At 42.7% G+C, this 22,138-nt stretch overlaps 1 protein-coding gene across 3 annotated transcripts in view; it reads left to right on the top strand.

Moving 5' to 3' along the window:
- PLCL2 (phospholipase C like 2) overlaps nucleotides 1-22,138 on the top strand; it is a 227,761-nt gene that overhangs the window by 131,723 nt on the left and 73,900 nt on the right. For all 3 annotated transcript variants that reach the window (XM_036761542.1, XM_036761543.1, XM_036761544.1), the window contains exons 3-4: nucleotides 1,785-4,271; nucleotides 8,327-8,530. In XM_036761542.1, the coding sequence (XP_036617437.1) occupies nucleotides 1,785-4,271; nucleotides 8,327-8,530 (2,691 nt within the window). The remainder of the gene's footprint in view (nucleotides 1-1,784; nucleotides 4,272-8,326; nucleotides 8,531-22,138) is intronic.

Below are 22,138 nucleotides of genomic sequence, written 5' to 3'. Positions count from 1 at the left end.
AGGGTAAGGCAGGGAACTCACATGAATGACGGGGTATCAAAGACATCTAGGGGAACAGATCCAGGAAGGGAATTGCCTGCTCTGGGTCCCCAGTGGGAACAGGAGAGAGAAGTTCTAGAGGAAGAAGACCACAGAGGCAAATGGATGTTCCAAAGTGAGGAGGACCCAGGTACCAAGGGAAGTTCCAGGGTAAAGTCGAGAAAGTTGGAAGCAGAACCAGGAGGGGTACCAGTTAGGATGCAGTTGTAATGAGAGGTGAGAGGTGATGAGGACCTGAACTAAGTTGGTAACTCTGTGAGTGGAGGGGAGGGGTTGGATTCAAGAAAGGCTGAGAAGGGAGAAATGGCCAGGTATGGCAAAGGACTGGATATGTGGAGGGAGGAGAGTGAAGAGTCTAGCCGGAGAATTGTATGTCTGTAAAGCGATACTCCAGTCATGTAGCAAGAATGAGGGAGAACTGACCGACAGCTTGTGTGCTATACCCTATCCATGAAATGTCTAAAGAATGGGCAGAAGGCCCCTAGCACTTTGGGTGGGCCCCTGGGGTGAATTTATGGAAGGACATGGAAGAGGGTAACACAGGTTACGCAGGGGGAGTTGCATTATTCACATTAATGAGACCACAGATCTCATTAATTAGAGTATTATTATTAGGAGTATTACAGGAATACTGGAAGTGCCATGATTCCATGGGCCTTCTGTAAATGCAGAATACTCTTTGCTGAAGTCAAGCAGTAGAATTTGAATGCTGGGAAGGACTTCCAGAAGAAATCTATGTCTCTGTCTGTCTGTATCTCTCTGCCTCTTGGTCTCTATTTCTTCTTTCTGTCTCTCAGTGTCTCTTTCTGTCTCTGTCTCCCTTTCTCCCTCCCTGTGACCTGTCTCTCTCTCTCTCTCTCTCCCACTCTCCCTCCCACTCTCCCTCCATCCTCCTCCTCTATTTCCCTCTGCCTCCTCCTCTTTTCCATTTCTTTCTCATTCTTCTTCTTTCTCCCTCCTCATCCTTCTCTCCCTCTTCTTTTCCTTCTTACTCTTTTTCTCTCTTCTTCTTCTTGTCTTCTCCATCTCCCCCGTCTCCATTTCCTTTCCTTCCTCCTCTTTCCCTCTTCTTTTTCTTTCTTTTCCTTTCCCTCTCTTACTCAGTCTCCCTTTTCTCTCTCCCTTCTTATTCTTTCTTCCTCTCCCTCTTTTTCCTCTCTTTTCCTCCTTCCTCCTCCTTTCTCTCTTCCTTTCATTCTTCCTCTCTCTTTCCCCTTTCTGAAGTAGAATCTCATATATCCAAATAACTCATGGAACCATGAATGATCCAGATATGTGGAAATCTGGAGAGTCTGGGATTTCTCCTAGAGAACTTCTGGCTCCTGGTACTCCCTCCTTTCATTTTGCTCCTGGCTTGACATGATACCCTTTGATATGGGTTTCTCTCTAGCCTCCAGAACAACCCTTGGATACCGTGTATGGATCAGGAGTAGCCACAAAAGATTTCCCTGCAGCTACAGCTAAGCTTGGGCTATCTGACACATCCCATTGAGCATCAATTTAAGAGTGAATTCATACCTGTCAGTGATGTATACCCTTCTTGCGTTGCTTTTATAATCATTAGAAGTTAATGAATATCTCAGTTTACTGCCCAAGGCATAGCGGGTCTAATGAGTGAAAGGCGATTTTATTTTTTAGGAAAGAAAATATCTTAGCATTTTATTCCCAGCCTAGAGCAGAGAAAACAAATGCATCTATTATCCAAATATACTAAAATGGATTATTTTTTCCCTCTCTTCCCCCAGGATGGCACCAAACAGAAAAGAGAACGGAAAAAGACAGTGTCATTTAGCAGCATGCCCACAGAGAAGAAGATCAGCAGTGCTAGTGACTGCATCAATTCAATGGTTGAAGGCTCAGAACTCAAGAAAGTTCGCTCCAACTCTAGAATTTACCACCGATATTTTCTCTTAGATGCTGATATGCAGTCTCTGAGATGGGAACCATCCAAGAAGGACTCAGAGAAAGCCAAGATTGACATTAAGTCAATCAAGGAAGTGAGAACAGGAAAAAATACAGATATTTTCCGCAGCAATGGTATTTCCGACCAGATCTCTGAAGACTGTGCGTTTTCTGTGATCTATGGAGAGAATTATGAGTCACTCGACTTGGTTGCCAACTCTGCTGATGTGGCCAACATCTGGGTCACGGGGCTGCGATACCTCATCTCTTATGGAAAGCATACGCTTGACATGATAGAGAGCAGCCAAGACAACATGAGGACTTCTTGGGTTTCGCAATTGTTTAGTGAAGTTGATGTAGATAATTTTGGACACATGTCTCTATGTAGTGCTGTGCAGTGCATCAAAAACCTTAACCCTGGCTTAAAAACAAGCAAAATTGAGCTGAAGTTCAAAGAACTGCATAAGTCTAAGGACAAAACGGGCACCGAAGTGACGAAGGAAGAATTTGCTGAGGTTTTCCACGAGCTCTGTACCCGGCCTGAAATTTATTTCCTTTTAGTTCAGTTTTCGAGCAATAAAGAATTCCTTGATACTAAGGACCTTATGATGTTTTTAGAGGCAGAGCAAGGTGTGGCCCACATCGATGAAGAAGTCAGCCTTGAGATTATTCACAAATATGAGCCGTCCAAAGAGGGTCAAGAACGGGGCTGGCTCTCCATAGATGGCTTCACTAATTACCTTATGTCCCCCGACTGTTACATTTTTGATCCGGAGCACAAGAAGGTCTGTCAGGACATGAAGCAGCCTTTGTCCCATTACTTTATAAATTCATCTCATAATACCTACCTGATAGAAGACCAGTTCCGAGGCCCATCGGATATCACGGGGTATATTCGAGCTCTTAAAATGGGCTGTCGGAGTGTTGAATTAGATGTGTGGGACGGGCCAGATAATGAACCTGTAATTTATACAGGCCATACCATGACCTCGCAGATAGTCTTCCGAAGCGTGATTGATATCATTAACAAGTATGCGTTCTTTGCTTCAGAGTACCCTCTTATTCTGTGTCTAGAAAACCACTGTTCGATTAAACAGCAAAAGGTAATGGTCCAACACATGAAGAAAATTTTGGGAGACAAACTCTATACAACATCACCCAACACGGAAGAATCATATCTGCCATCTCCTGACGTCCTAAAAGGGAAAATACTCATTAAGGCAAAAAAACTGTCCACCAATTGCCCTGGGTTAGAGGGAGATGTTACCGATGAAGATGAAGGAGCAGAGATGTCTCAAAGAATAGGGAAAGAAAATGTGGAGCAGACTAACGTGGTGCCTGTGAAACGATTTCAGCTTTGCAAAGACCTCTCTGAGTTGGTGAGCATCTGCAAATCAGTTCAGTTTAAAGAGTTCCAAGTGTCCTTTCAGGCTCAGAAGTACTGGGAGGTTTGTTCCTTTAATGAAGTGCTCGCTAGCAAATATGCCAATGAAAATCCAGGCGATTTTGTCAATTACAACAAACGTTTTCTTGCCAGAGTCTTCCCCAGTCCCATGAGGATTGATTCCAGCAACATGAACCCTCAGGACTTTTGGAAGTGCGGCTGTCAAATCGTCGCCATGAACTTTCAGACTCCCGGTTTGATGATGGACCTGAACATCGGCTGGTTTCGACAGAACGGGAACTGCGGCTATGTGCTGCGGCCCGCCATCATGAGGGAGGAGGTATCCTTCTTTAGTGCAAACACAAAAGATTCTGTCCCTGGAGTGTCACCGCAGCTCCTCCATATCAAAATCATCAGCGGGCAGAACTTCCCCAAGCCCAAAGGCTCAGGTGCCAAAGGGGATGTGGTGGATCCTTACGTCTACGTGGAGATCCACGGAATCCCCGCGGACTGTGCCGAACAGAGGACAAAAACTGTGAATCAGAATGGAGACACCCCCATTTTTGACGAAAGTTTTGAATTTCAGATCAACCTCCCAGAACTGGCCATGGTGCGCTTTGTAGTATTGGATGATGACTATATTGGGGATGAGTTTATTGGGCAGTACACAATTCCCTTTGAGTGTTTACAGACTGGCTACCGCCATGTTCCACTGCAGTCTTTAACTGGGGAGGTTCTGCCTCATGCATCTTTATTTGTTCATGTGGCTATTACTAACAGGAGGGGAGGAGGGAAACCTCACAAGAGGGGACTTTCTGTAAGGAAAGGGAAAAAATCCAGGGAATATGCCTCTTTGAGGACCTTATGGATTAAAACAGTAGATGAAGTATTCAAGAATGCCCAGCCACCTATACGGGATGCCACAGATTTGAGAGAGAACATGCAGGTACATTTCTTGTTTCTTAAAAATCGAACCTTTGGTGTTTCCACAGAGCTCTCAGGTGTATATTGTTTACATAATTACTATGCATATTCTAGACCCAAATGATTTGTAAATGTCAATTGCATTCAAAATATTTTGCATTAATCACATACTATCCCCCATCAATCAGATTTTTAAAACTGCAATTGAATATTCTTGTGCTGAAAATGCATGATATGTTAGAATAATTAACTCTTGGTACAAGTGTTTGTCTTGTCTTTTATCACAAAAGCTTGCTAATAGAGCTTTTTTCCTCCCCTATGAAGATATAAATGAGAAACAGAGATGTTGTTTCTGCCTTGATGTCTGTAAATGTTCCTTAATGTGAACACAGCCGATTCAGGAAATGCAACAGGGCCTGTGATGTTCCTGTGCCTTCTATAATGGATTCCATGCTGGATGGGTACAGAGTAGGAGTTCAGGAAATAATTGTTGGTTGATGGATTCATTTGGTTTGTTAAGATTGTTTTAGAAGACTCTCTAAATATCTAAAAATAGACACTCATTTGTTTAAATAAAGACTATAAGGTATCTATGTTTATAGTAGGAGATAAGGACTGCCTATGTGGAGAATATAATGGTGTCTAAAAAGCAATCAAGCAACAAATTATTTACTAAGCAACTACCATATGGCCGGTGGATGGATGCTCAACTTGGCCTGAGTTCAGTACTTCCTGTGAGGCTTACTAAATGTGTGGCCCTGATGAGACTTGTAGATTGAACGATACCTCAGACAGAACATGGATTCAGGTTTTGGTCTTATGCTTATTCCCTGGGTGGTCTTGGACAAAAATTCACTTCTCTGAACCTCAGTTCCTCATCTGTCAAATGAGGCCTAATGACACCTAGCTCGAAATCTATGGTCCTGTGGTCAAGTGACTCAGTCTCTCAGAATTTCAATGTCTCCATCTTTAACGTGGGGATAAGAACATCTGTAGAACCTTCCTCGTTGAGTAACTGGTGGCTCTAATCAGGCATGTAGAGTATTTGGCAAACATCAAAGTGCCATTTAAATGTCATTTATAATTAGTAAGTACCGGGGGTTATGGAGGATAAAAAAAGTCCAAAGATCTGGGCACTGGCCAATCGTATTCTCTGAAAGGTTAGGTACCTTAAAATAATAGACACAACGAAACGACCACAATGGGAAGAATTCTACAGGCTAGTAAAATCTGCTCTGTGGGTTCCACATGTTTTCCTTAATTGTTTATACCCCTTGCTAGCCTTGAGACTGTGCTTCTTGTACCCTTTGTGACCTTAGGTTAATTCTTCAATCAAGTAGTATTTATTAAGTGTCTACTGTGTACCAGGCACCTGGGCTAAGCAGTGACTTCTTTAAGCCTCAGTTTCTCTGTTGGTAAAATGTGTGGAAAGAAACAGATGATCCCTAAGGTCCCTTGTAGCTCTGGAGGGCTATGGTTCCATGGAACTGCCAAATCAACCATCAGTCTTAGTCCTCATTGGTGGCCGTGCACACTCTCATGTAGTTGGAGAATGTTATCTTATTTGACCTCCCTTAGAGGGAAAATATAACATGAGGCTGTGTGGTATAATGGATGGCGAACCAAGCCAGGGATCAGGAAGACCTAGGTTTAGGTGTCTCTTTTGACACAAGTTGGCCATGTAACTCTCAATGCCCCCAGGCAATTCTGTATGCCTCTTAAACTGCAACTCTGCATTGGTAGAGGGAATCGTCTCACGGGGAATTCTCTAACCCAGTGAAATTGAAGGGTTGATCCAAAAAAAAAGGGGGGGGAGGGAACGTGCAATAAAAGCACACCCACCTTTTCTTGGAGCATGATGTCTTGATCTAGCATTAGCCATAAATGACCACAGGATGCAGTGTGCCATTCCCTGATGCAATGATGTGTCCGTTCGGGATGCTGACCTCCTTGAACACTATCTCTGTAGCTTTTCCAGGGATCCAAGTAGCAGGAAGTTGTCCAGAAACAGACAAATGGGGAAAATCCTGGTTCACTCAATTGATGGGAGTTTATTAGTTTTCACAGGATTAAGTTGGGAGCATGGAGGACAGTCAAGAATTCCTGGACAGGTAAACTGGGCAGAGATTTAATTTTGCAAAAAAAGTAAATCTTTCCTCTACCCACATAACTTGCTGCTCCTTTTTCACACAGTAGACAGGCTTAGAGAGTAATTGTGGCTGAAAATTTTATCATTTTGTGGGCGACTTGGTAATGAGCATCTCGTAACTCAGGCTGGGCCTTAGATGATGTATGGCGGAGGTGGCAGAAAGATTCAGGCATCAGTTTGATGCTTATATTAAATGTGACAATAAGAATCGGTGAAAAATAATTCAGAAAGATTACTTAGTCACCCCCTCCCTAAAACAAGGGTAATTGGCAAAAGTCACAATGATTACTCACTTCTGTGGGCTGTTGTTAAATGTGTTTTTCTTTCTTGTACCCTCGCTTGTAGCTGCCAACTCCTGCTCAGATTGACACCCCTATGTGTACATTCATTCATAATTACCTCTCCTGGCTCAGAGTCATAGGGCCATAGATTTTCAACTCGGAGGCCATCCAGTCCATATTATAGATGTGGAAACTGAGGCCCGGGGAATTAAGTGACTTCCCCACTGATGTTGGCCCCCCAGCACCACTTTAAATACAAGGAGTTTATTATGATGATGCTTCATTTTACAGATGGGAAAATTAGGCCCAGAGAGGTTAGATAATTTCCCTGTTGATGGCAGTCTGTGACTATAACTTTAAATACTAAGAATTTGTTATGATGATGCTTAGTGGTGATATTGGGGGAAGATGTCCCGTACTTGTGTAATGAATTTCTAGTATGGAAAGGCCCTTCACTGATGCAGATGGGCAACCTATCTGTCACTTAGAGTCTTAGTTGCCTGGAGCCTGAAGAGGTTTATCAGGTTATCTGTGGTCCTATATGGGCAATTATGTATGTCAGAAATAGGACTGAACTCGGGTGGTCTGGAATCCAAGTCGGGCCCTTTATCCACTATCCCATGGTGCCTCATAATATTATTCTGGTGTCCCAAAAGTCTTAGGACAGTTTTAAGTATTTTAGGTATTGGGGATACCTAGTATAAAAGTGATTACAACAATAGCTCACATTTGTATAGACCTCTACCACTGTCAAAGCCCTTTCCTCGCTATACTTCGATGGGAGGTCATGTAAGTTGTATCATCTCCATTTTGTTGATAAGAAAGCTGAGAGCTGACTTGCTCAATGTCTTCTGGCTACGTTTCTGAGCCAAGACTCTTCCTCGGGTCTGGCATGCTTTCTACTGTCCCATGCTCTGTCTCTCATCGTCTCATTACAAGTATGCTTGAGTTTTCTTTAACAGAGATGTTTGGGATATGCCTGGAGTGGTCTAAAGGAGAACCCAAAGACCTTTGGGAACAAAAATGATAGTGTCCAGAGGACTAGAAGGAAGCTCAGTTAGCTCAGAAAGCCAAGGCTATGCCTCTCTGGGCTGTATGCCCATGATGGGGTCACCGGCTAACCACCTGCTCAAAGAGCATTTGGAATTGGAGCCAACGCTGGCCCAAGTATTTATCTGTTTATTGCAGGAAATAACCAGGTGAGATTCAGATTTCTATGACACTAATTTCACCTTCCCCTGTGGCATATTTGGCACTTCAAACAGGGACTGACTTCTTTTAATACACTTTTTCCCCCCTTGAAGGTAGATAGGAGCTAGTTTTTGTGTGTTCACAGTTGTATGTCAATATTAGCATTGCTGTGAACTTTAGTCTGGAGAGGTCATGCTCTCCGGAAGAATTTTGCCTCTCTGCCTTTTTCTGTGCTTTGGATAAGTTCCGGTTACAAACATCCATAACCACATTTACTTTGGAAAATAGCCATTTAATTTTTTTTCTTTTCTGGATAAAATGATTGTTGTCCAGTTCGCTCATGGCTCTGTTAATGACCATTATGCCAGGCCATTCGAGCATGGCATGAAGTGGCCTGAAGGAGGAATGGGAAATCATTGCTCATTGTAAAGTAATTCCTTTCTTTCTCTTCAACAGAATGCAGTAGTTTCATTCAAAGAATTATGCGGACTCTCTTCTGTAGCAAACCTCATGCAGTGCATTCTGGCTGTATCGACACGCTTACTTGGACCTGACAACACGCCCCTGGTGGTACTGAATCTCAATGATCAGTACCCCACAATGGAGTTGCAAGGGATAGTGCCGGAGGTTTTAAAAAAGATCGTCACTACGTATGACATGGTGAGTAGTTCTTTGGAGTTGTGTGGAGGCCGAATGAGAAAGGCATCTTTACATGGTATGCCAGACATGTGGAAGAAGCTTGTATTGAGAAGCATTTCCTGTTTCATGCTTTAATTCCCGTATTAGAAATGTTGCTTCCCTGGATATGAGGTATTTGTTTTGTTTTGGTCTCCCAATCTCAGCAGCCACTCATGGGTCCATTCCTACTCTTTACCGGTATGGGAGCTTTGAGCTGCTCAGTCTCCAACTTGAGTGGGTTCACCGCTCCCTAAGTAGCTTATTGGCCCCCTGATCCTAGGGGCTCACCATAATGGTGTCAGGCTTAGTGTGGGACCTGAGAGGTCAAGCTCATTGCAGCCCTGAACACCCAGCCTCAAGGGATCTGCCGTTGTCCCCTCCTCTGTTAGGGGACCTGCCATGAGGTCTTAGACAGGTTTGATTTACAAGTAAGATACTGACCTCTTGTGTGGCAAACACTGTTCTAGAAAAGGACTCTGGGTGAAGCTTAATTCCCCTTCCTAGCTGGTCACTCTTGGGATCTCTTCCTTTGCCCAATCAAGGGTTAGATTGGTGTGGCTCTCAGAAAGACTTGCACAGTTTTCCTCAACAGACAGGAGTACTGAATGAGGATCATCATGGGTTGAGAGCTGAAAGAGACCCCAGAGGCCATTGAGTTGGACTTCTTTTTACAGATAAGGAAAAAGATACTGTATAGAAGGTCCTTTGCCCAGGGTCCATAGCTAGTGTGTATCTGATGTGGGGTTTGAACCCCAAGGCCCCCTTCCACAAATACAAGGTGCCTCTCAAGCAGCTTATACTAGCAAGTACAAGGGATTTCAGGGAAAGGTCCAATTGGTTACCTGGACCCTGTCAGACTTCACTGACGCAAAGCAGCATCAAACAGGAAGCATAAGGATGGCATGAAAGGGCGGAAAAGAGGTGTGGTGAGAGTATTAATGAGAGAGAGAAAGAGAGAGAAAGCAAAAGCGATAAAAAGTGAAAGAGAGAGACAAAAAGTGAGAGAGAGAGAAAAAGAGAGACAGCAAAAGAGAGAAAAAGTGAAAGAGAAAAAAGAAAGAGAAAAAGAGAGACAACAAAAGAGAAAGAGAGAAAGCAAAAGAGAAAGTGAGAGAAAAAGTGAAAGAGAAAAAGACAGTGAAAGAGAGAGAAAAAGTGAGAGAGAGAAAAAGAGAGACAGCAAAAGAGAAAAAGAAAACGAAAGAGAGAAAAAGTGAAAAAGAGAGAAAGTGAGAGAAAAAGTTAGAGAGAAAGTGAAAGAGAGAGAAAAAGTGAGAGAAAGAGAAAAAGAGACGGAGAAAGAGAGAAAAAGTGAAAGAGAAAAAGAGAGAAAGTGAGAGAAAAAGAGAAAGTGAAAGTGAAGAGAAGGTGAAAGAGAAAAGGAGAGAGACAGACAAAGTAAAGTGAAAAGAGACAACAAAAGAGAGAAAGCGAAGAGAGAAAATGAAAGAGAAAAAGAGAGTGAGAGAAAAAGTGAAAGAGAAAAAGAGAAAGTGAAAGAGAGAAAAGTGAAAGAGAGAAAAAGAAAGTGAAAGAGAAAAAGAGAGCGAAAGAGAGAAAAGGTAAAAGAGAAAAAGTGAAAGAAAAAGAGAGAACGTGAAAGAGAAAAAGAGAGAAGAGAAAGGTCAAGAGAGAGAAGTGAGGGAGAGAATGGAGAAGGAGAGATAGAGAAAAAATGGAGGGATGAAGGGTGCAGAGAGACAGAGGCAGAGAGAAACAGAGACAGAGTTAGATTATACTAGATGACGCCTTCACAGAGAGAGATGGAAGGTGAAATGATGCGTTGCTGTAGCAACTCCTCAGGATGGAAGGAGGCCTGTGTGTGGACGGGGCATCCTGGGCCTGCCTCGCTCCCCATCTGTTCCCAGAGAAGGGTGAGAAAAGAGAGGAGGCCTCCTGGCCAGGCACCCAGGAGTGAAGGGAGATTCAGCCTGTTCCTCCTACCTCCTGGCAGGCAGGGAGATATGAGGAGGTGACCTGGGCTCTTCCCGCCACGTCTCCTCTAATGCGCTCCAGGGTAAGGAAGTCTGACCGTAATGATCTTCCTTCCCCCAGAAGGCTACTCCTCATTTCTCTCGCAGAACCAGAGGTCAGACTGCCCTAACCACCCCCCCGACACACACACACACACACACTCTCATGATCTGGTTGGTGCCCACAGAGTGCCGCTGGCAGCATTCTTGAGTTACTGTTGGAATAAACCAGCTCTCTGCTGGGGTACTGAGCTCCCTTTTGGAGGTTGTCCATTGGCTCCAAGCTAGAGCTGGAGGAGACCTCAGAGGCCGTCAGGTGCAAGCTCCTCATTTTTTTACAGATGAGGAAACAGGCTTAGGGAAATTAAGGTCCCACGGTCAGTGAGTGACCAACCTGGACTCTGAACCCAGGTCCTCTGACTCCCCATCCAATGTTTTTTACAACTGCGCCTCACTGCCCCCCATCATGCGGTGCTTGGAGGAATGGGCATTTTCCTATTGCCTTGAGATTTACATAGATTAATAGACTGCTCCTCATAACAACTTTGTGATGTAAGTGCTGAGGTTATCATCCCCATTTTCCATTCTATAGATGGAGAAACTGAGCCTGGGAGAAGCCAAACAACTTGCAGGGGCTAATCACTACTGATGCAGTTATGTTTTGAACCTAGTCTCCTTCCTGACTCAAAGTCTGACATTCCAGATTTACTATCTACCACTATCTACCAAATGAGCAAGAGAGTGACTCAATAGCCTATGAGGTCTCTTGCAGCTCTCAAGGTTAAGTGACTTGCCCAGGATCACACAGCTGGTCAGTGTCTAAAGTTGGATTTGAACTCAGGTCTTCCTGACTCCAGGGCCAGCACTCTGTGTACCATGGTGCTACCTAGCTGCTCCCACGGGGGTTCTTATAATGCCAGGCTACCAGGAAAGACTTCAGTAGGCACCATGCTTCTTCCTTCATATTAGAAAGGTTCCAGAAAGATGAAGCCATCAGACTCATGCCCTACTTTATCTTGCTAGGCCAGACTCGATAAGCTGAACAGATACAGAACAAGGAGAGGCCACAGCCAGACATCAGACTATCTGGACCATCTCAGAGTTTTAGTGGATAGCAAGACCAGAGTGAGTCATCAGTGTGTCATGGCAGCCAATGACCTTTACTTGACATCAAGCTATAATAAAAGAAGCTTGGGGTCCAGTGCAAGGGGTGAAAGATCTCTACTGTGCTTTCTTGGTTGGACCCTTTTCTAGAGTTGTGTTCAGGTGCAAGGCCCACATTTTAGGAAGGACAATGGACAGCGTAGAGCACATTCCGATGAGGGCGCCCAGGATGGTGAGTGGGCTGGAGACAATGCCATATGAGCACTGGTTGGAAGAACTGCAGTGGTGGGGGGGATTTCTTACCTCAGGAAACATTTACCAGGGTCCTGATTATTGTCTTTGGGTATTTGAAGGCCTATATTGGCTTGCTCTGCTTAATTGAACTGTTTCATTATTTGTGCTTATAACCTAGTGCCTAGCACATAGTAGGCACTTAATGGTTGATACCTGCTGATTGGGCCCAGAAGAAAGAACTGGGAGCAATAGGTAGAAATTGCAAAGAGACAGATTTCAAGAAAACTTGCCAATAGTAAGAGTTGTCCAGAAGTGGAGTCTTGGGAACTTGTCCGTTCCTCAGAGTCTGGCCGACCACTTGTCATAGAAGGTTTGTTTGTTTAGGCCTGGCCTGGGCTTGGTAGGTTCCATCCAACAAAGAGATTCTATGAAGAGGAAAAAAAAAACAAAACACCAAAAACCACTTGCTTCCGCAAATGCACTAAGGCATCCTTTGGATGAACAAAGCCTGGAAAATGCAAGTTTAGAGTTTATAAATATATGTCAGCAAACACTGTCCTTGTTCCCTTGGCTTTTTCCCTCTGAACAACATGTTTCTGTCCTCAATTCCTACTTGGGCTGAAAGCCGATGATGATATTACAGTTGTAAAGAATTTGCACCTGGTTTGACTCCATGTACCAAATTGCTTCACTGGCGACACCTGGATACAGTAGATAATCTGGGACGAGAGAAACAACAGAATAAAAGATTGGGGAGAATAAATAAACAACAGCCCATCACCTGGAGAGCCCTTCGCTTGGGTAACTATTGGGGGAGATTGAATTATGACTTTAAAATATGTAAAAGACATTTAAAAAAGGAAGGGCTTTTTACTCTTTTATTTCTGCTGTGATTTAGTCTATCCTGGTGAGTTTTGTGACTGCCTGATGCTGTGTCTTATGGGAAATTCAATTCCAGTAGCACTTTTGAAGGGCCTGCTACTGTGTGCATGTGGCAATGGGCTAGGAAGGAAGGAGAGAGGAAATGCCAGTGATGATTTAAATGATTTGCAAACTTAATCCACAAATAAAAACAGGGCTCAGTGTTTTGCATTCATAGACATCCTCTTTTCGCTGACCCAAATCAGACTGACTTTAACCCCTTTAGAACTACTGACGTTGGTTTCTAGGGTCATTGTGTGATGAATGTTTTTAATAATTTTAACCATTTTTTTTAAAACTGCATCTGTGATTTCATTGGATTAGAGAGCTCCAGATGAGGAAGCCTCCTCCCATCAGCCTCTTCTGTGCAATTCGCAGTCCCAGAGAGTTACCTGAGAAGCCAGATGACTGGACCAAGGTCACAAAGCCAGCACATGTCAGCAGTGGGAGTCTAACTCATGGCCCATACCATGTTGCCTCCCAGTGAGTTGGGTAATTGACCCTGCCTTAATTCTTTTAGAGGCAGCATAGTACAATAGAAAGACTCTAAGTTTTGAGGCCAGAGGATACGAGTTAAAATCCTGCCTTGGTCATTTACCCCTTGTATGATGGGGAAATGATTTTGATTTTCTGGGCTTAGGTGTCTTCGTTTGTAAATTAAGTGAATGCAAATGGAAGCTAGGTGGCTTACTGGGCATCATCAAGACCTGAGTTCAAATCAGACCTTAGATACTTACTAGTGGTGTGACCCTGGGCAAGTCACTTAACCCAGTTTGCCTCATTTTCCTCATCTGTAAAATGAGCTGGAAAAGGAAATGGCAAACCACCCTGCACGGGGTCACAGAGAGTCAGACATTCCTGAATGACAGAACAACAACAAGAAGGACCAGATGACCTCTGAGGTCCTTTTTAGTTCCAAATCTGTGATTACATGAATGCCTTTTCCATGAGGATCTGTGACAGGGGCTTCATGAGGGTCAGTGGCAGGCCTTTTATCCCATTAGGCACAGCCTCGGCTTCCCAAGATGTCGCTGCTGTGCGCTAGGGTTGCTGGGTGTTTGGGTGAAGGCCTCTGATCAAAGATAAGGCCGTACCCGAGACTGGAGTAGGTACATAGCTGTGCTGGGATTGGCCCTCCTCACTTTGAAAGTCTGTGCTGATGGGCATTGTGGAGTCTATGTAGAAAATTCCAGTTTCTATACTGTCTGGCTGATAACCCGTGGATCGTAACATCTGCTGTGTTCATCTTGCTTTATTTTTGTGTTACACAATGATAAGGGAAAATATTCTGACTTAATTAAAAATTAAAGATGAGGAAGTTTGTGCTCTCTAATTTAGAACTCCAATAGCTCTGATGTCTTGCGCCTCTGGCTTTGTCTATTTCCTTCTCTCATTAATTCTGTCTGTTAAAATAAGTAATGAAAAGAGTCGAGATTAAATTGAAATCATTGCCACAGCCATAGTAGAAAAAAATGTCTTCTAATATTTTGTGGTCACTTTTCATTGGAATTTCTGTATTCATTTTTCAGAAAAAAAAATATTTCATAGTTTTCCTAGTTTCATAGTTCACCATGCAAAAGGAGAGTTAGAGTGAGGTATTGGAGAACTGGCTAAAAGAATAGAATAAGTAGTCAAGGGCCCCTTCTTACTCCTAATAGCCTCTGGTTTCGTAAAATATTGCTAGAGAACCTAGAGAAGGCCTGAGACAACCTATATAGCCTTTAATACTCAGAATAGTAATACTGGGCATTTATATAGCATTTTAAGGTTTCCAAAGCACTTACAAATATTGTCTAATTTTATCCTCATAACAACCCTGGGAGAAGGAAGTCCTTTTTTATCCTTATTTTACATGTGAGTAAACTGAGGCAGACAGAGGTAAAGTGGCTTACCCAGGGTCCCACAGCTAGTAAGTGTCTGAGACTGAATTTGAACTCAGAGCTTCCTGACTCCAGACCCAGTGCTCTATCCATGACAGCACCCAGCTGCCTAGGGGTCTTTAAATTGTTTTTTTTTTTATTCTTGAGTAATTCTATGGCTCTTGATCAAAAGTTCACCTTAGAAACATTATCTCTCGCTTTTGACATCTTACTTTTGGAGTGAGACATTAGAAGTCTTCCCTGAACTCCCCTTTGTAATCTGAGGACAAAAAAAATGAAAAATCACCTACATTCATGTAACACTGTAATGTTTGCTGCTTCTTTCCTCCCTACAACCTTGTGAAGTAGGTATTTCAAATATCACCCCCATTTTACAGATAAGGAAACTGAGAGGTCAAGTGATATGCACAGCGACCAGATATGCGACCAGAAAATATCAGTGCTTGGACTGGAGCCCAGGCCTCCTAAATCTTCAGTCCCGCCTTGTTTTTCACACCTCTCTTCTGCCTCTTGCTGAAAGAATATCATGCTATAACAAGAAAAGACTGTGATTGATAATGAACTCGAATGCTAAGAACCCACTTGAATACTCCTGGGATCTGGGATTCTGTTGGTGTGAAGACTTCTGCCAGTGGTGGATATCATAACCCTTGTCCTGTTACTGCCACTAAAAAAGGGATGAGCCCCCCCTCTGAACCTGACTGGACCCATCCTCAAACAAGAGAGGGTTCAGGCCATCCCTGGGCTCATACTCAAAACCTTTTCATCTTGATAGGCCCTGCCAAATGGAACACACTCTACTGTCATAGCCTATAAGAACCCAGGGTACCTTCTATACCACGATGCAGCATCAGGAGGCTTTATCAAGCTGCAGTAACCATTCACCTTATTTTTACAAACATGATGAAAGCCATAATCCAGCCATTTGGCTCTTTTTAGGATTTTCTGCGACAGTTTAAAGATACTATGTATGTTCTTGTTCCTGAATGAGTCTTACTAAAGTATGGAGATCACATGTGGAGAGGAAAACTGGGGAAATTAGGAAGCTTCATGAGATACATAACATAAAGCTCTCTAAAGAAGAAATTATTTCTGTTTATTTTGCTTTCCCCCCATGAAAATGGAGAATATGCTTCCGATTCTTTAACATTAAAGGGAAAGTGAGGAATCAGAAGATGAGAAAGAACATAGGTGGTGTCATGAGTATCGTTAGTGGGATGCTCCCAGAATGGTGAACTTGCTTCACCCCACCCAAAACCAACTTGTGTGTGAATGATGTTTCCCTAGAGATCAGGGTCTTAATGGATACAAATCTAAATATTTTTACCAGTATTTTCCCTTTGTTCTTTATTTTTTCCCCCAAATGAATCCATTCCATAGTTTCCTTTTCAATTTCACTTCCAATTTATTGGTGGTGACGTCCTCTAGTTTGGACCAAGAAATGATGGGAGGGTCAGTTCGTTTGGTTGGTAAGGTTCATTCATTTTATGTGTATTAAACAATTTGTGTCTTGTAAGATATTATTTGTCCACCACTCGGCACAATGACTGGTGCATAGTAGGTGCTTAATAAATGATAGTTTATTACTGATTGAGAATGTTCCATACAATTCTGGTTCTCTCAATCTTCTCTGTTAACCTGTGATTTGAGTTGTTCAGTTAGTAAAAATCTCTTTATTTTCCTAAAGTGTAAACTGTTTCTAAAATTAAGTACAGGAGATGACTCTTCCCCCTTAGTTATTAGCTTTGATCAGGATTTTCCCATAAAAAGAAAGTAGCAATGTTGGGTATGCTCAGCCACATTTTGTATAGTGTTGATTTGGCTTTATTTATTTTTTCTTAGCCCTTTTTTAATGTGCTGAAGAGATGAATTACGTTTCATAAGAAATGGATTCTGACCATCTGGGCCAAACCAGAGATGATCTGTAATAAGGTTACTATTGATTTCTGCCTCCTTTGTGGGTGTTTTTATCACTGGACCACCACAGAAGTCAACATTAAAAAGCTTCTTTTAATTGGAGGTGTCAATTTTGCCAGCCACTGCAGTGGGAATACAAAGGCTATGGAGGCCACTCTGCTGGAAGACAAGAGTGAACTACAAATCGCTCATGTGAGAAATGAAGTCTTTCAGTAAGGAAGGGGTGGGAGGGGTGGGGTCCTCAAAAGGAAGAGTCAGAAACCCACAAACTCTAGTTTCAGATCTTGTGGCTGGGTATGGGGTGACTGTCAATACAAAGAGATTTTGAAATACAATCACTCTATCACTATCAAAGTCCCACATGCTATACGGTTATCCCTTCCACATCATGAGGATTAGGGGTGTGGTGCCCCCTTTCCCCCTCCGTGCGGTCTGGAAAATCTATGTAAAATTTTTGACCCTGTCTTCCTACCAGAAAAGCAGTCTGAATTTTTTCTTTGTCTTTTATGGGGTGTTTACTGTATTAAAAGATAAAATATATTGAGATTAAACAATACTGTACATATATTTTATGCATGGCCAAATTTCTAGACTTTTTTCTGTGTCATCTGCTGGCTTTCATGTGTCATCTATAGCTTCTGCACAATTCCCATTTAATTTCTTATGCCACCCCACAATATGGGGAAAGTCTCGATGTGGAAGGGATATCTGTAGTTTAGTTTTGCTGAGGGGGCTAAAGCTGGTTGTGCAAAGCCAGCTACTTGGCCAGTCCAAGGGGAGAAGCTGTGGTTTGAAGTCAATGAATCAATCAGTCGACAAGTGCACTTACTGTGCACCAGGTACTGTGTTAAGCGCTAGGGATATACAGAAAGTAAATGACGTCGTCCCTGCTCATCAGGGGCTCACCTCCTAAAGGGGCAGACAACAAATTCCCCTATAAATATCAGAGCACATCATTCACATCACATTGGCCCTTGAGCAAGCCTTCTTTGAGCTCCTCGTGTCTGTGAGCAAAGTGAAGAGCTGGGTTGTTATCCAATAAAAATGGAACCATCAGTCAATCAGGAAGCATAATTAAGTGCCTACTGCGTGCCTGGCATTGGAGCTCAGAGACAAACATGAAATGGTCTCTGCCCTTGGTGAGCTTACATTCTCTCAGGCACCTTTGTCTATACAATCAGGATAATTCAAGAAATGATTCTCTACCCTCTCTGGCTGCATTGACATGTCCTTTGGGTGACATCAATTGCCCATTCTTCATTTTCCAGGACCTTCTCTCATTCCACCCTGTGAGGATTCTGGACAGAAGACATCAAAAGTCCAAATAAATAGAGAGAGCGTCCTTCTGAGCCTAAGCTGTGTAGAGAAAAACAGCACTTGATTTGAGATCAAATGTGAAATTGAGATCTGTGAAAGTTTATGGCCTGTCATTATTTTTTTCTCTCATAAGACTCTACGGGTAGTATGTGGCAGAGCCAGATTTGGACTCAAGTCTCTTGGCACCTGAGTCAGCTGCACTGTATATGTACATGCACACAGAGTCTTCAGTTATTTGCTGTGGTTTCACATGTGTCAGTATTTTCTGTCTCAGTAACTCATAAGCTCATTGGGAGATAAGACTAAGTTTGTTACCTCTCTGTCCCCTTAGGGCCGAGGATAGAGCATGGTGGTCCTCAATTCATATTTGTGAATTAACAGCCTCAGATCACATTATCCACCTTAATTGAACTTGATTTCATTCAGTCCAACAAGCATTTCGTGTCTGTAGCATGCCTGGCCCTGTGTTGGAGGTTTGAGGATACAGTCGTAAACCAGGTGGTCTTTGCCCTTGAAGAACTTATATTCGTCTGACGTTCTCCTGAAAAATGACCAAGACACTCATCTTCTCATTGGACACATCTTTTTCAGTGCTCACCATTTATGCCTGTATAACCTTGACTACTTCTTTTGGGTGAATCTTTTGCTCTTTTGAGTGTTTGAGGAAAGTGACGTAGCCCTTGGTGCGTTCAGCTTTGGGAGTGAGGAATAATGATGAATGTCCACCCTAGTCATTGCTAAGAGATAACCAGGAAAAAGAAAATGGCATGACCAGTGACATACAGTTTGTGAAAAGAAATGGCCTCCTAGAGCTGGGCTTTTTTAAAAGAAAAATATGAATTTAATTTTTTTCCTTTATTGAAATTTGCCCTGAAATATTGAACCAGCCTGCCAGGATCTAGTTTTCTTCTTTGTTTAGGTTTTTACAGATTCCAGACTCTGTCTGAGAGTTGGTTTGAGATTGATTTCTGTTTTGTTTTGTTTTCGCAACGTTCTTGGAATAATTTCTTCATTACATTCAAATTCTGTTTTCCTTGGCCCAAAAAAGAGACAGGAGCACATCAGTGGTGTTGGCTTTGGGCCCCTCCTTTTTAAACAGAAAATGGTGATCAAATTTACCAAGAACAGTCTTTGGTACTTAGGAATTAACCCATGGGAGTCACTGCTTCCAGATTCTTTCACCTGTAGAATGAGGGAGGTCAATTGACCTAGAACCTGGATTCTTGAGTTCTAACACCTGCAGCTTGATTCTCCTCACTTTGGGTTTGGGAGGTTACTACTGACCATTCTGGTCTCAGAAAAGAAACCAGTCTCCCTGCTGTAACCCTCCTTTTCACACAGAATGAAAGCTCTTTGAGGGCAGGGACTGGTAGTTGTTTTATCCTTATATCTCCAGCACCTGTCATGAGTCCTTGCTCATAAGTGATCAAGAAATACCTGTAAATGATTGAATGAATGAGTCTTCCAGATCCTTAGTTGAAAACTGTGCTTCTTGATTGAATGTGAGTGTCTAGTCTCTATATCTGTGTGTTCGCTTCTATGAAAGAATCTATCTACCTGTCTATCCATCCATCCATCCGTCTATCCATCTATCCATCTATCTCTCTATCCATCCATCTATCTATTTTTCTATCTATCCACCTATCTATTTATCCATCTATCCATCCATCCATCTATCCACACATACATTTACATACATATACACACATATGTATACATATGTCTACTATGTACAGATGAGACAATTGCAAAGTGTCTAGCACAATGCCTAGCATATAGTAAGTGCTATGCAGATGTTAGCTCTTACTGTTATGTGTACATACACACACATACGTTTACACTCTCACTGAAATACCGATTAGAAGTGTGATACGTTCCTCATAACATTTGTTGGCCCTGCCTAGAAATAATCCTAGCTTTGTCTGTATGTAGCTAAAATGTATGTCTTGTCCATGTTAGGTAGTGTAATGGATAAACAATTGGACTTCAAATCAGGAATTCCTGAGTTCAAATCCTCTCTTAGACACTCACCGGCCGTGTGACCCTAGGCAGATCCCTTAACCTCTCATCCTGGCTTCCTCTTCTGTTGCTAGGGATGGTGATAGCACTTATCCCCCAGGGCTGATGTGGGGATAATATGAGACAGCATTTGTAAAGAACTTCATAAACCTTAAGGCGCTGCATGAATGATGGCTGTTATTATCATTAGTGGTTTGAGGTTTGCAAAGCACTTTACACGTAGACATTATTCCTGTGCCCGTTTTATGGAAGAGGAAGCTGAGGTTGAGAATCATAGTCTCCGAGTTGTAATAGACTTCAGAGACCCTTTAGTGACTTGAGGTTTTTAACCTTGGGTGGGAGCGGGGAGGTCTCTAAACTTCTTATTTTTATATTTGGCTAATTGTATTTAAGGTAATGAGTTGGCTTCCTTTATAGTCCTATCTATTTTATTTTATGCATTTAAAAACATTATTCTGAGGAGTTTATAGGCCTCACAAGACTGTTCAAAGGGTTGTCTCACACACACACACACACACACACGCACACACACACATGAATCCAACCTGACCAAAGTCCCCTTTGACATTCCCAACAAGTGGGGATCTAGCCTTTTTGCTTGATCTCCAGGGAGGGAGCCTACCGCCTCTCACAGCAGTCCATTCTACTAAGGGTTAATTGATAGATATTTTTTTCCCTTTCATGGAGGGTAAAGTCGCCTCTTTCTTCCTTCTGCCCAGATTTGTCAGTCGCTCTGTATTCACTGTTGCCCTCTGTTCTAGCCAAATGTAATCTTTTTCACTTTGGATTTTGTCCCATAGTATATTAGTATGTTAATTATCTACCTCAGTTTCATGCATGCTAGGATTTGCTAAGTATGCCATATATACTTTCATTCAAATCATTGACCAAAAGAAAGAAAAAATGATGACTAGGCCTGAATCACAGGAAGTCCCCGGATATCCGGCCAGGAACTTCCTTCTAGGTCAACATGAACCCATTAATTTGGTCACCAGACTGGGTGATGATCTAGTCTGCAGTTCTGCATTGTGTCATCGAGAATGTCATGTGAGACTTTGTCAGATGCCTCGGGGAAGTCCACATATGCTATGGCTCTGGGATCCCCTGATCTTCAGCTGTCTTCCTTAGTTCATACTGGCTCACCATGATCCTTTCAGTCATTACAAACCCTCCCTTTCATAAGGAATTCTAGAATTTTCCACCCTTGCCTTCTTCCCATGGCTTCTTAAAGGTGACCATGAGGTCTCAAGGGCAATGCCATTTGAGTCCACACTCTGGCAGATCCCACCTGCCTAGAAAGGCTTTCAATATAGAAAGACCTAGTGAGGGAGGGATTGTATGCCAGCTATCCCAGCAACAACTCTCAGAGAGGCTTGTCCACAAGTTGGCCTTAGGGGGTGAATTTTTTTAGCCTTGATACCTCTGGGAAAATGTCTCCTAAAGTTGAAAAGGGTTTGTAACCTGTGCTGGTAGACAGAGTGAACAAATGGTTTCTTATAGAGTCTCAAGATGAGTGGTCTCTAGTAATGGCTAGCATCTCTATCTAGCATCTTCCAAGTTTACAAAGAACTTTAGAGACACAGTGTGTCATGAAACTTTTAGTGTGGCTTTGTGCAACTAAAATTTAGAACACCTGAATTGAAGATCATCGCCCAAGCTGCACCAGCTGATCAGAGGATAAACATTTTTATTTCAAAATAATTATTTGTATTTAAGGTGCATTTGTACAGACAGGAGAAAGAGAATGTTTCTTTTCAATTTGTTTCATTGTCGATTGATGCACTGGTCCTTCTGCTGTTCCTTTTGGAACACCCTGTGTTGTCTCACTTGATTCTCATAATAACCCTACAGGATAGGTGTTACTATGATTTCCACTGGATGAGGAAAGAGACTGGCAGAGGGTAAGTGTCTCGCCCAGGATCATACAGATAGTAAGTGTCTGGGGCCAAATTTGGACCCTGGTCTTCCTGACTCCAGGCCCAGGGCTCTATCCACTGAGCCACCAGCTGCCTCCAAAGCAGAGGTTAAGTGACTTGCCCAAGGTCACACAGCTAGTAAGTATCTGAGACCAGATTTTGAATGGCCAGCCTTAGGCAGTAGAAAATCAAAGGTTTCTTTTATAATTCATCCTTCCCCACAATGAAAGATAGATAATCTGATTACCTAATCTTCTTTAATAGGTTAATAGAGTTTTCTTTCTCCTTGTTACTCCAGACAGTTTTTCT

The sequence above is a fragment of the Trichosurus vulpecula genome, chromosome 5 (genome assembly GCF_011100635.1).
Source record: "Trichosurus vulpecula isolate mTriVul1 chromosome 5, mTriVul1.pri, whole genome shotgun sequence".
NCBI classification, from domain to species: domain Eukaryota; kingdom Metazoa; phylum Chordata; class Mammalia; order Diprotodontia; family Phalangeridae; genus Trichosurus; species Trichosurus vulpecula.
Note: the sequence above shows the minus strand (reverse complement) of the source record. Positions and strands in the feature narration are given on the sequence as shown.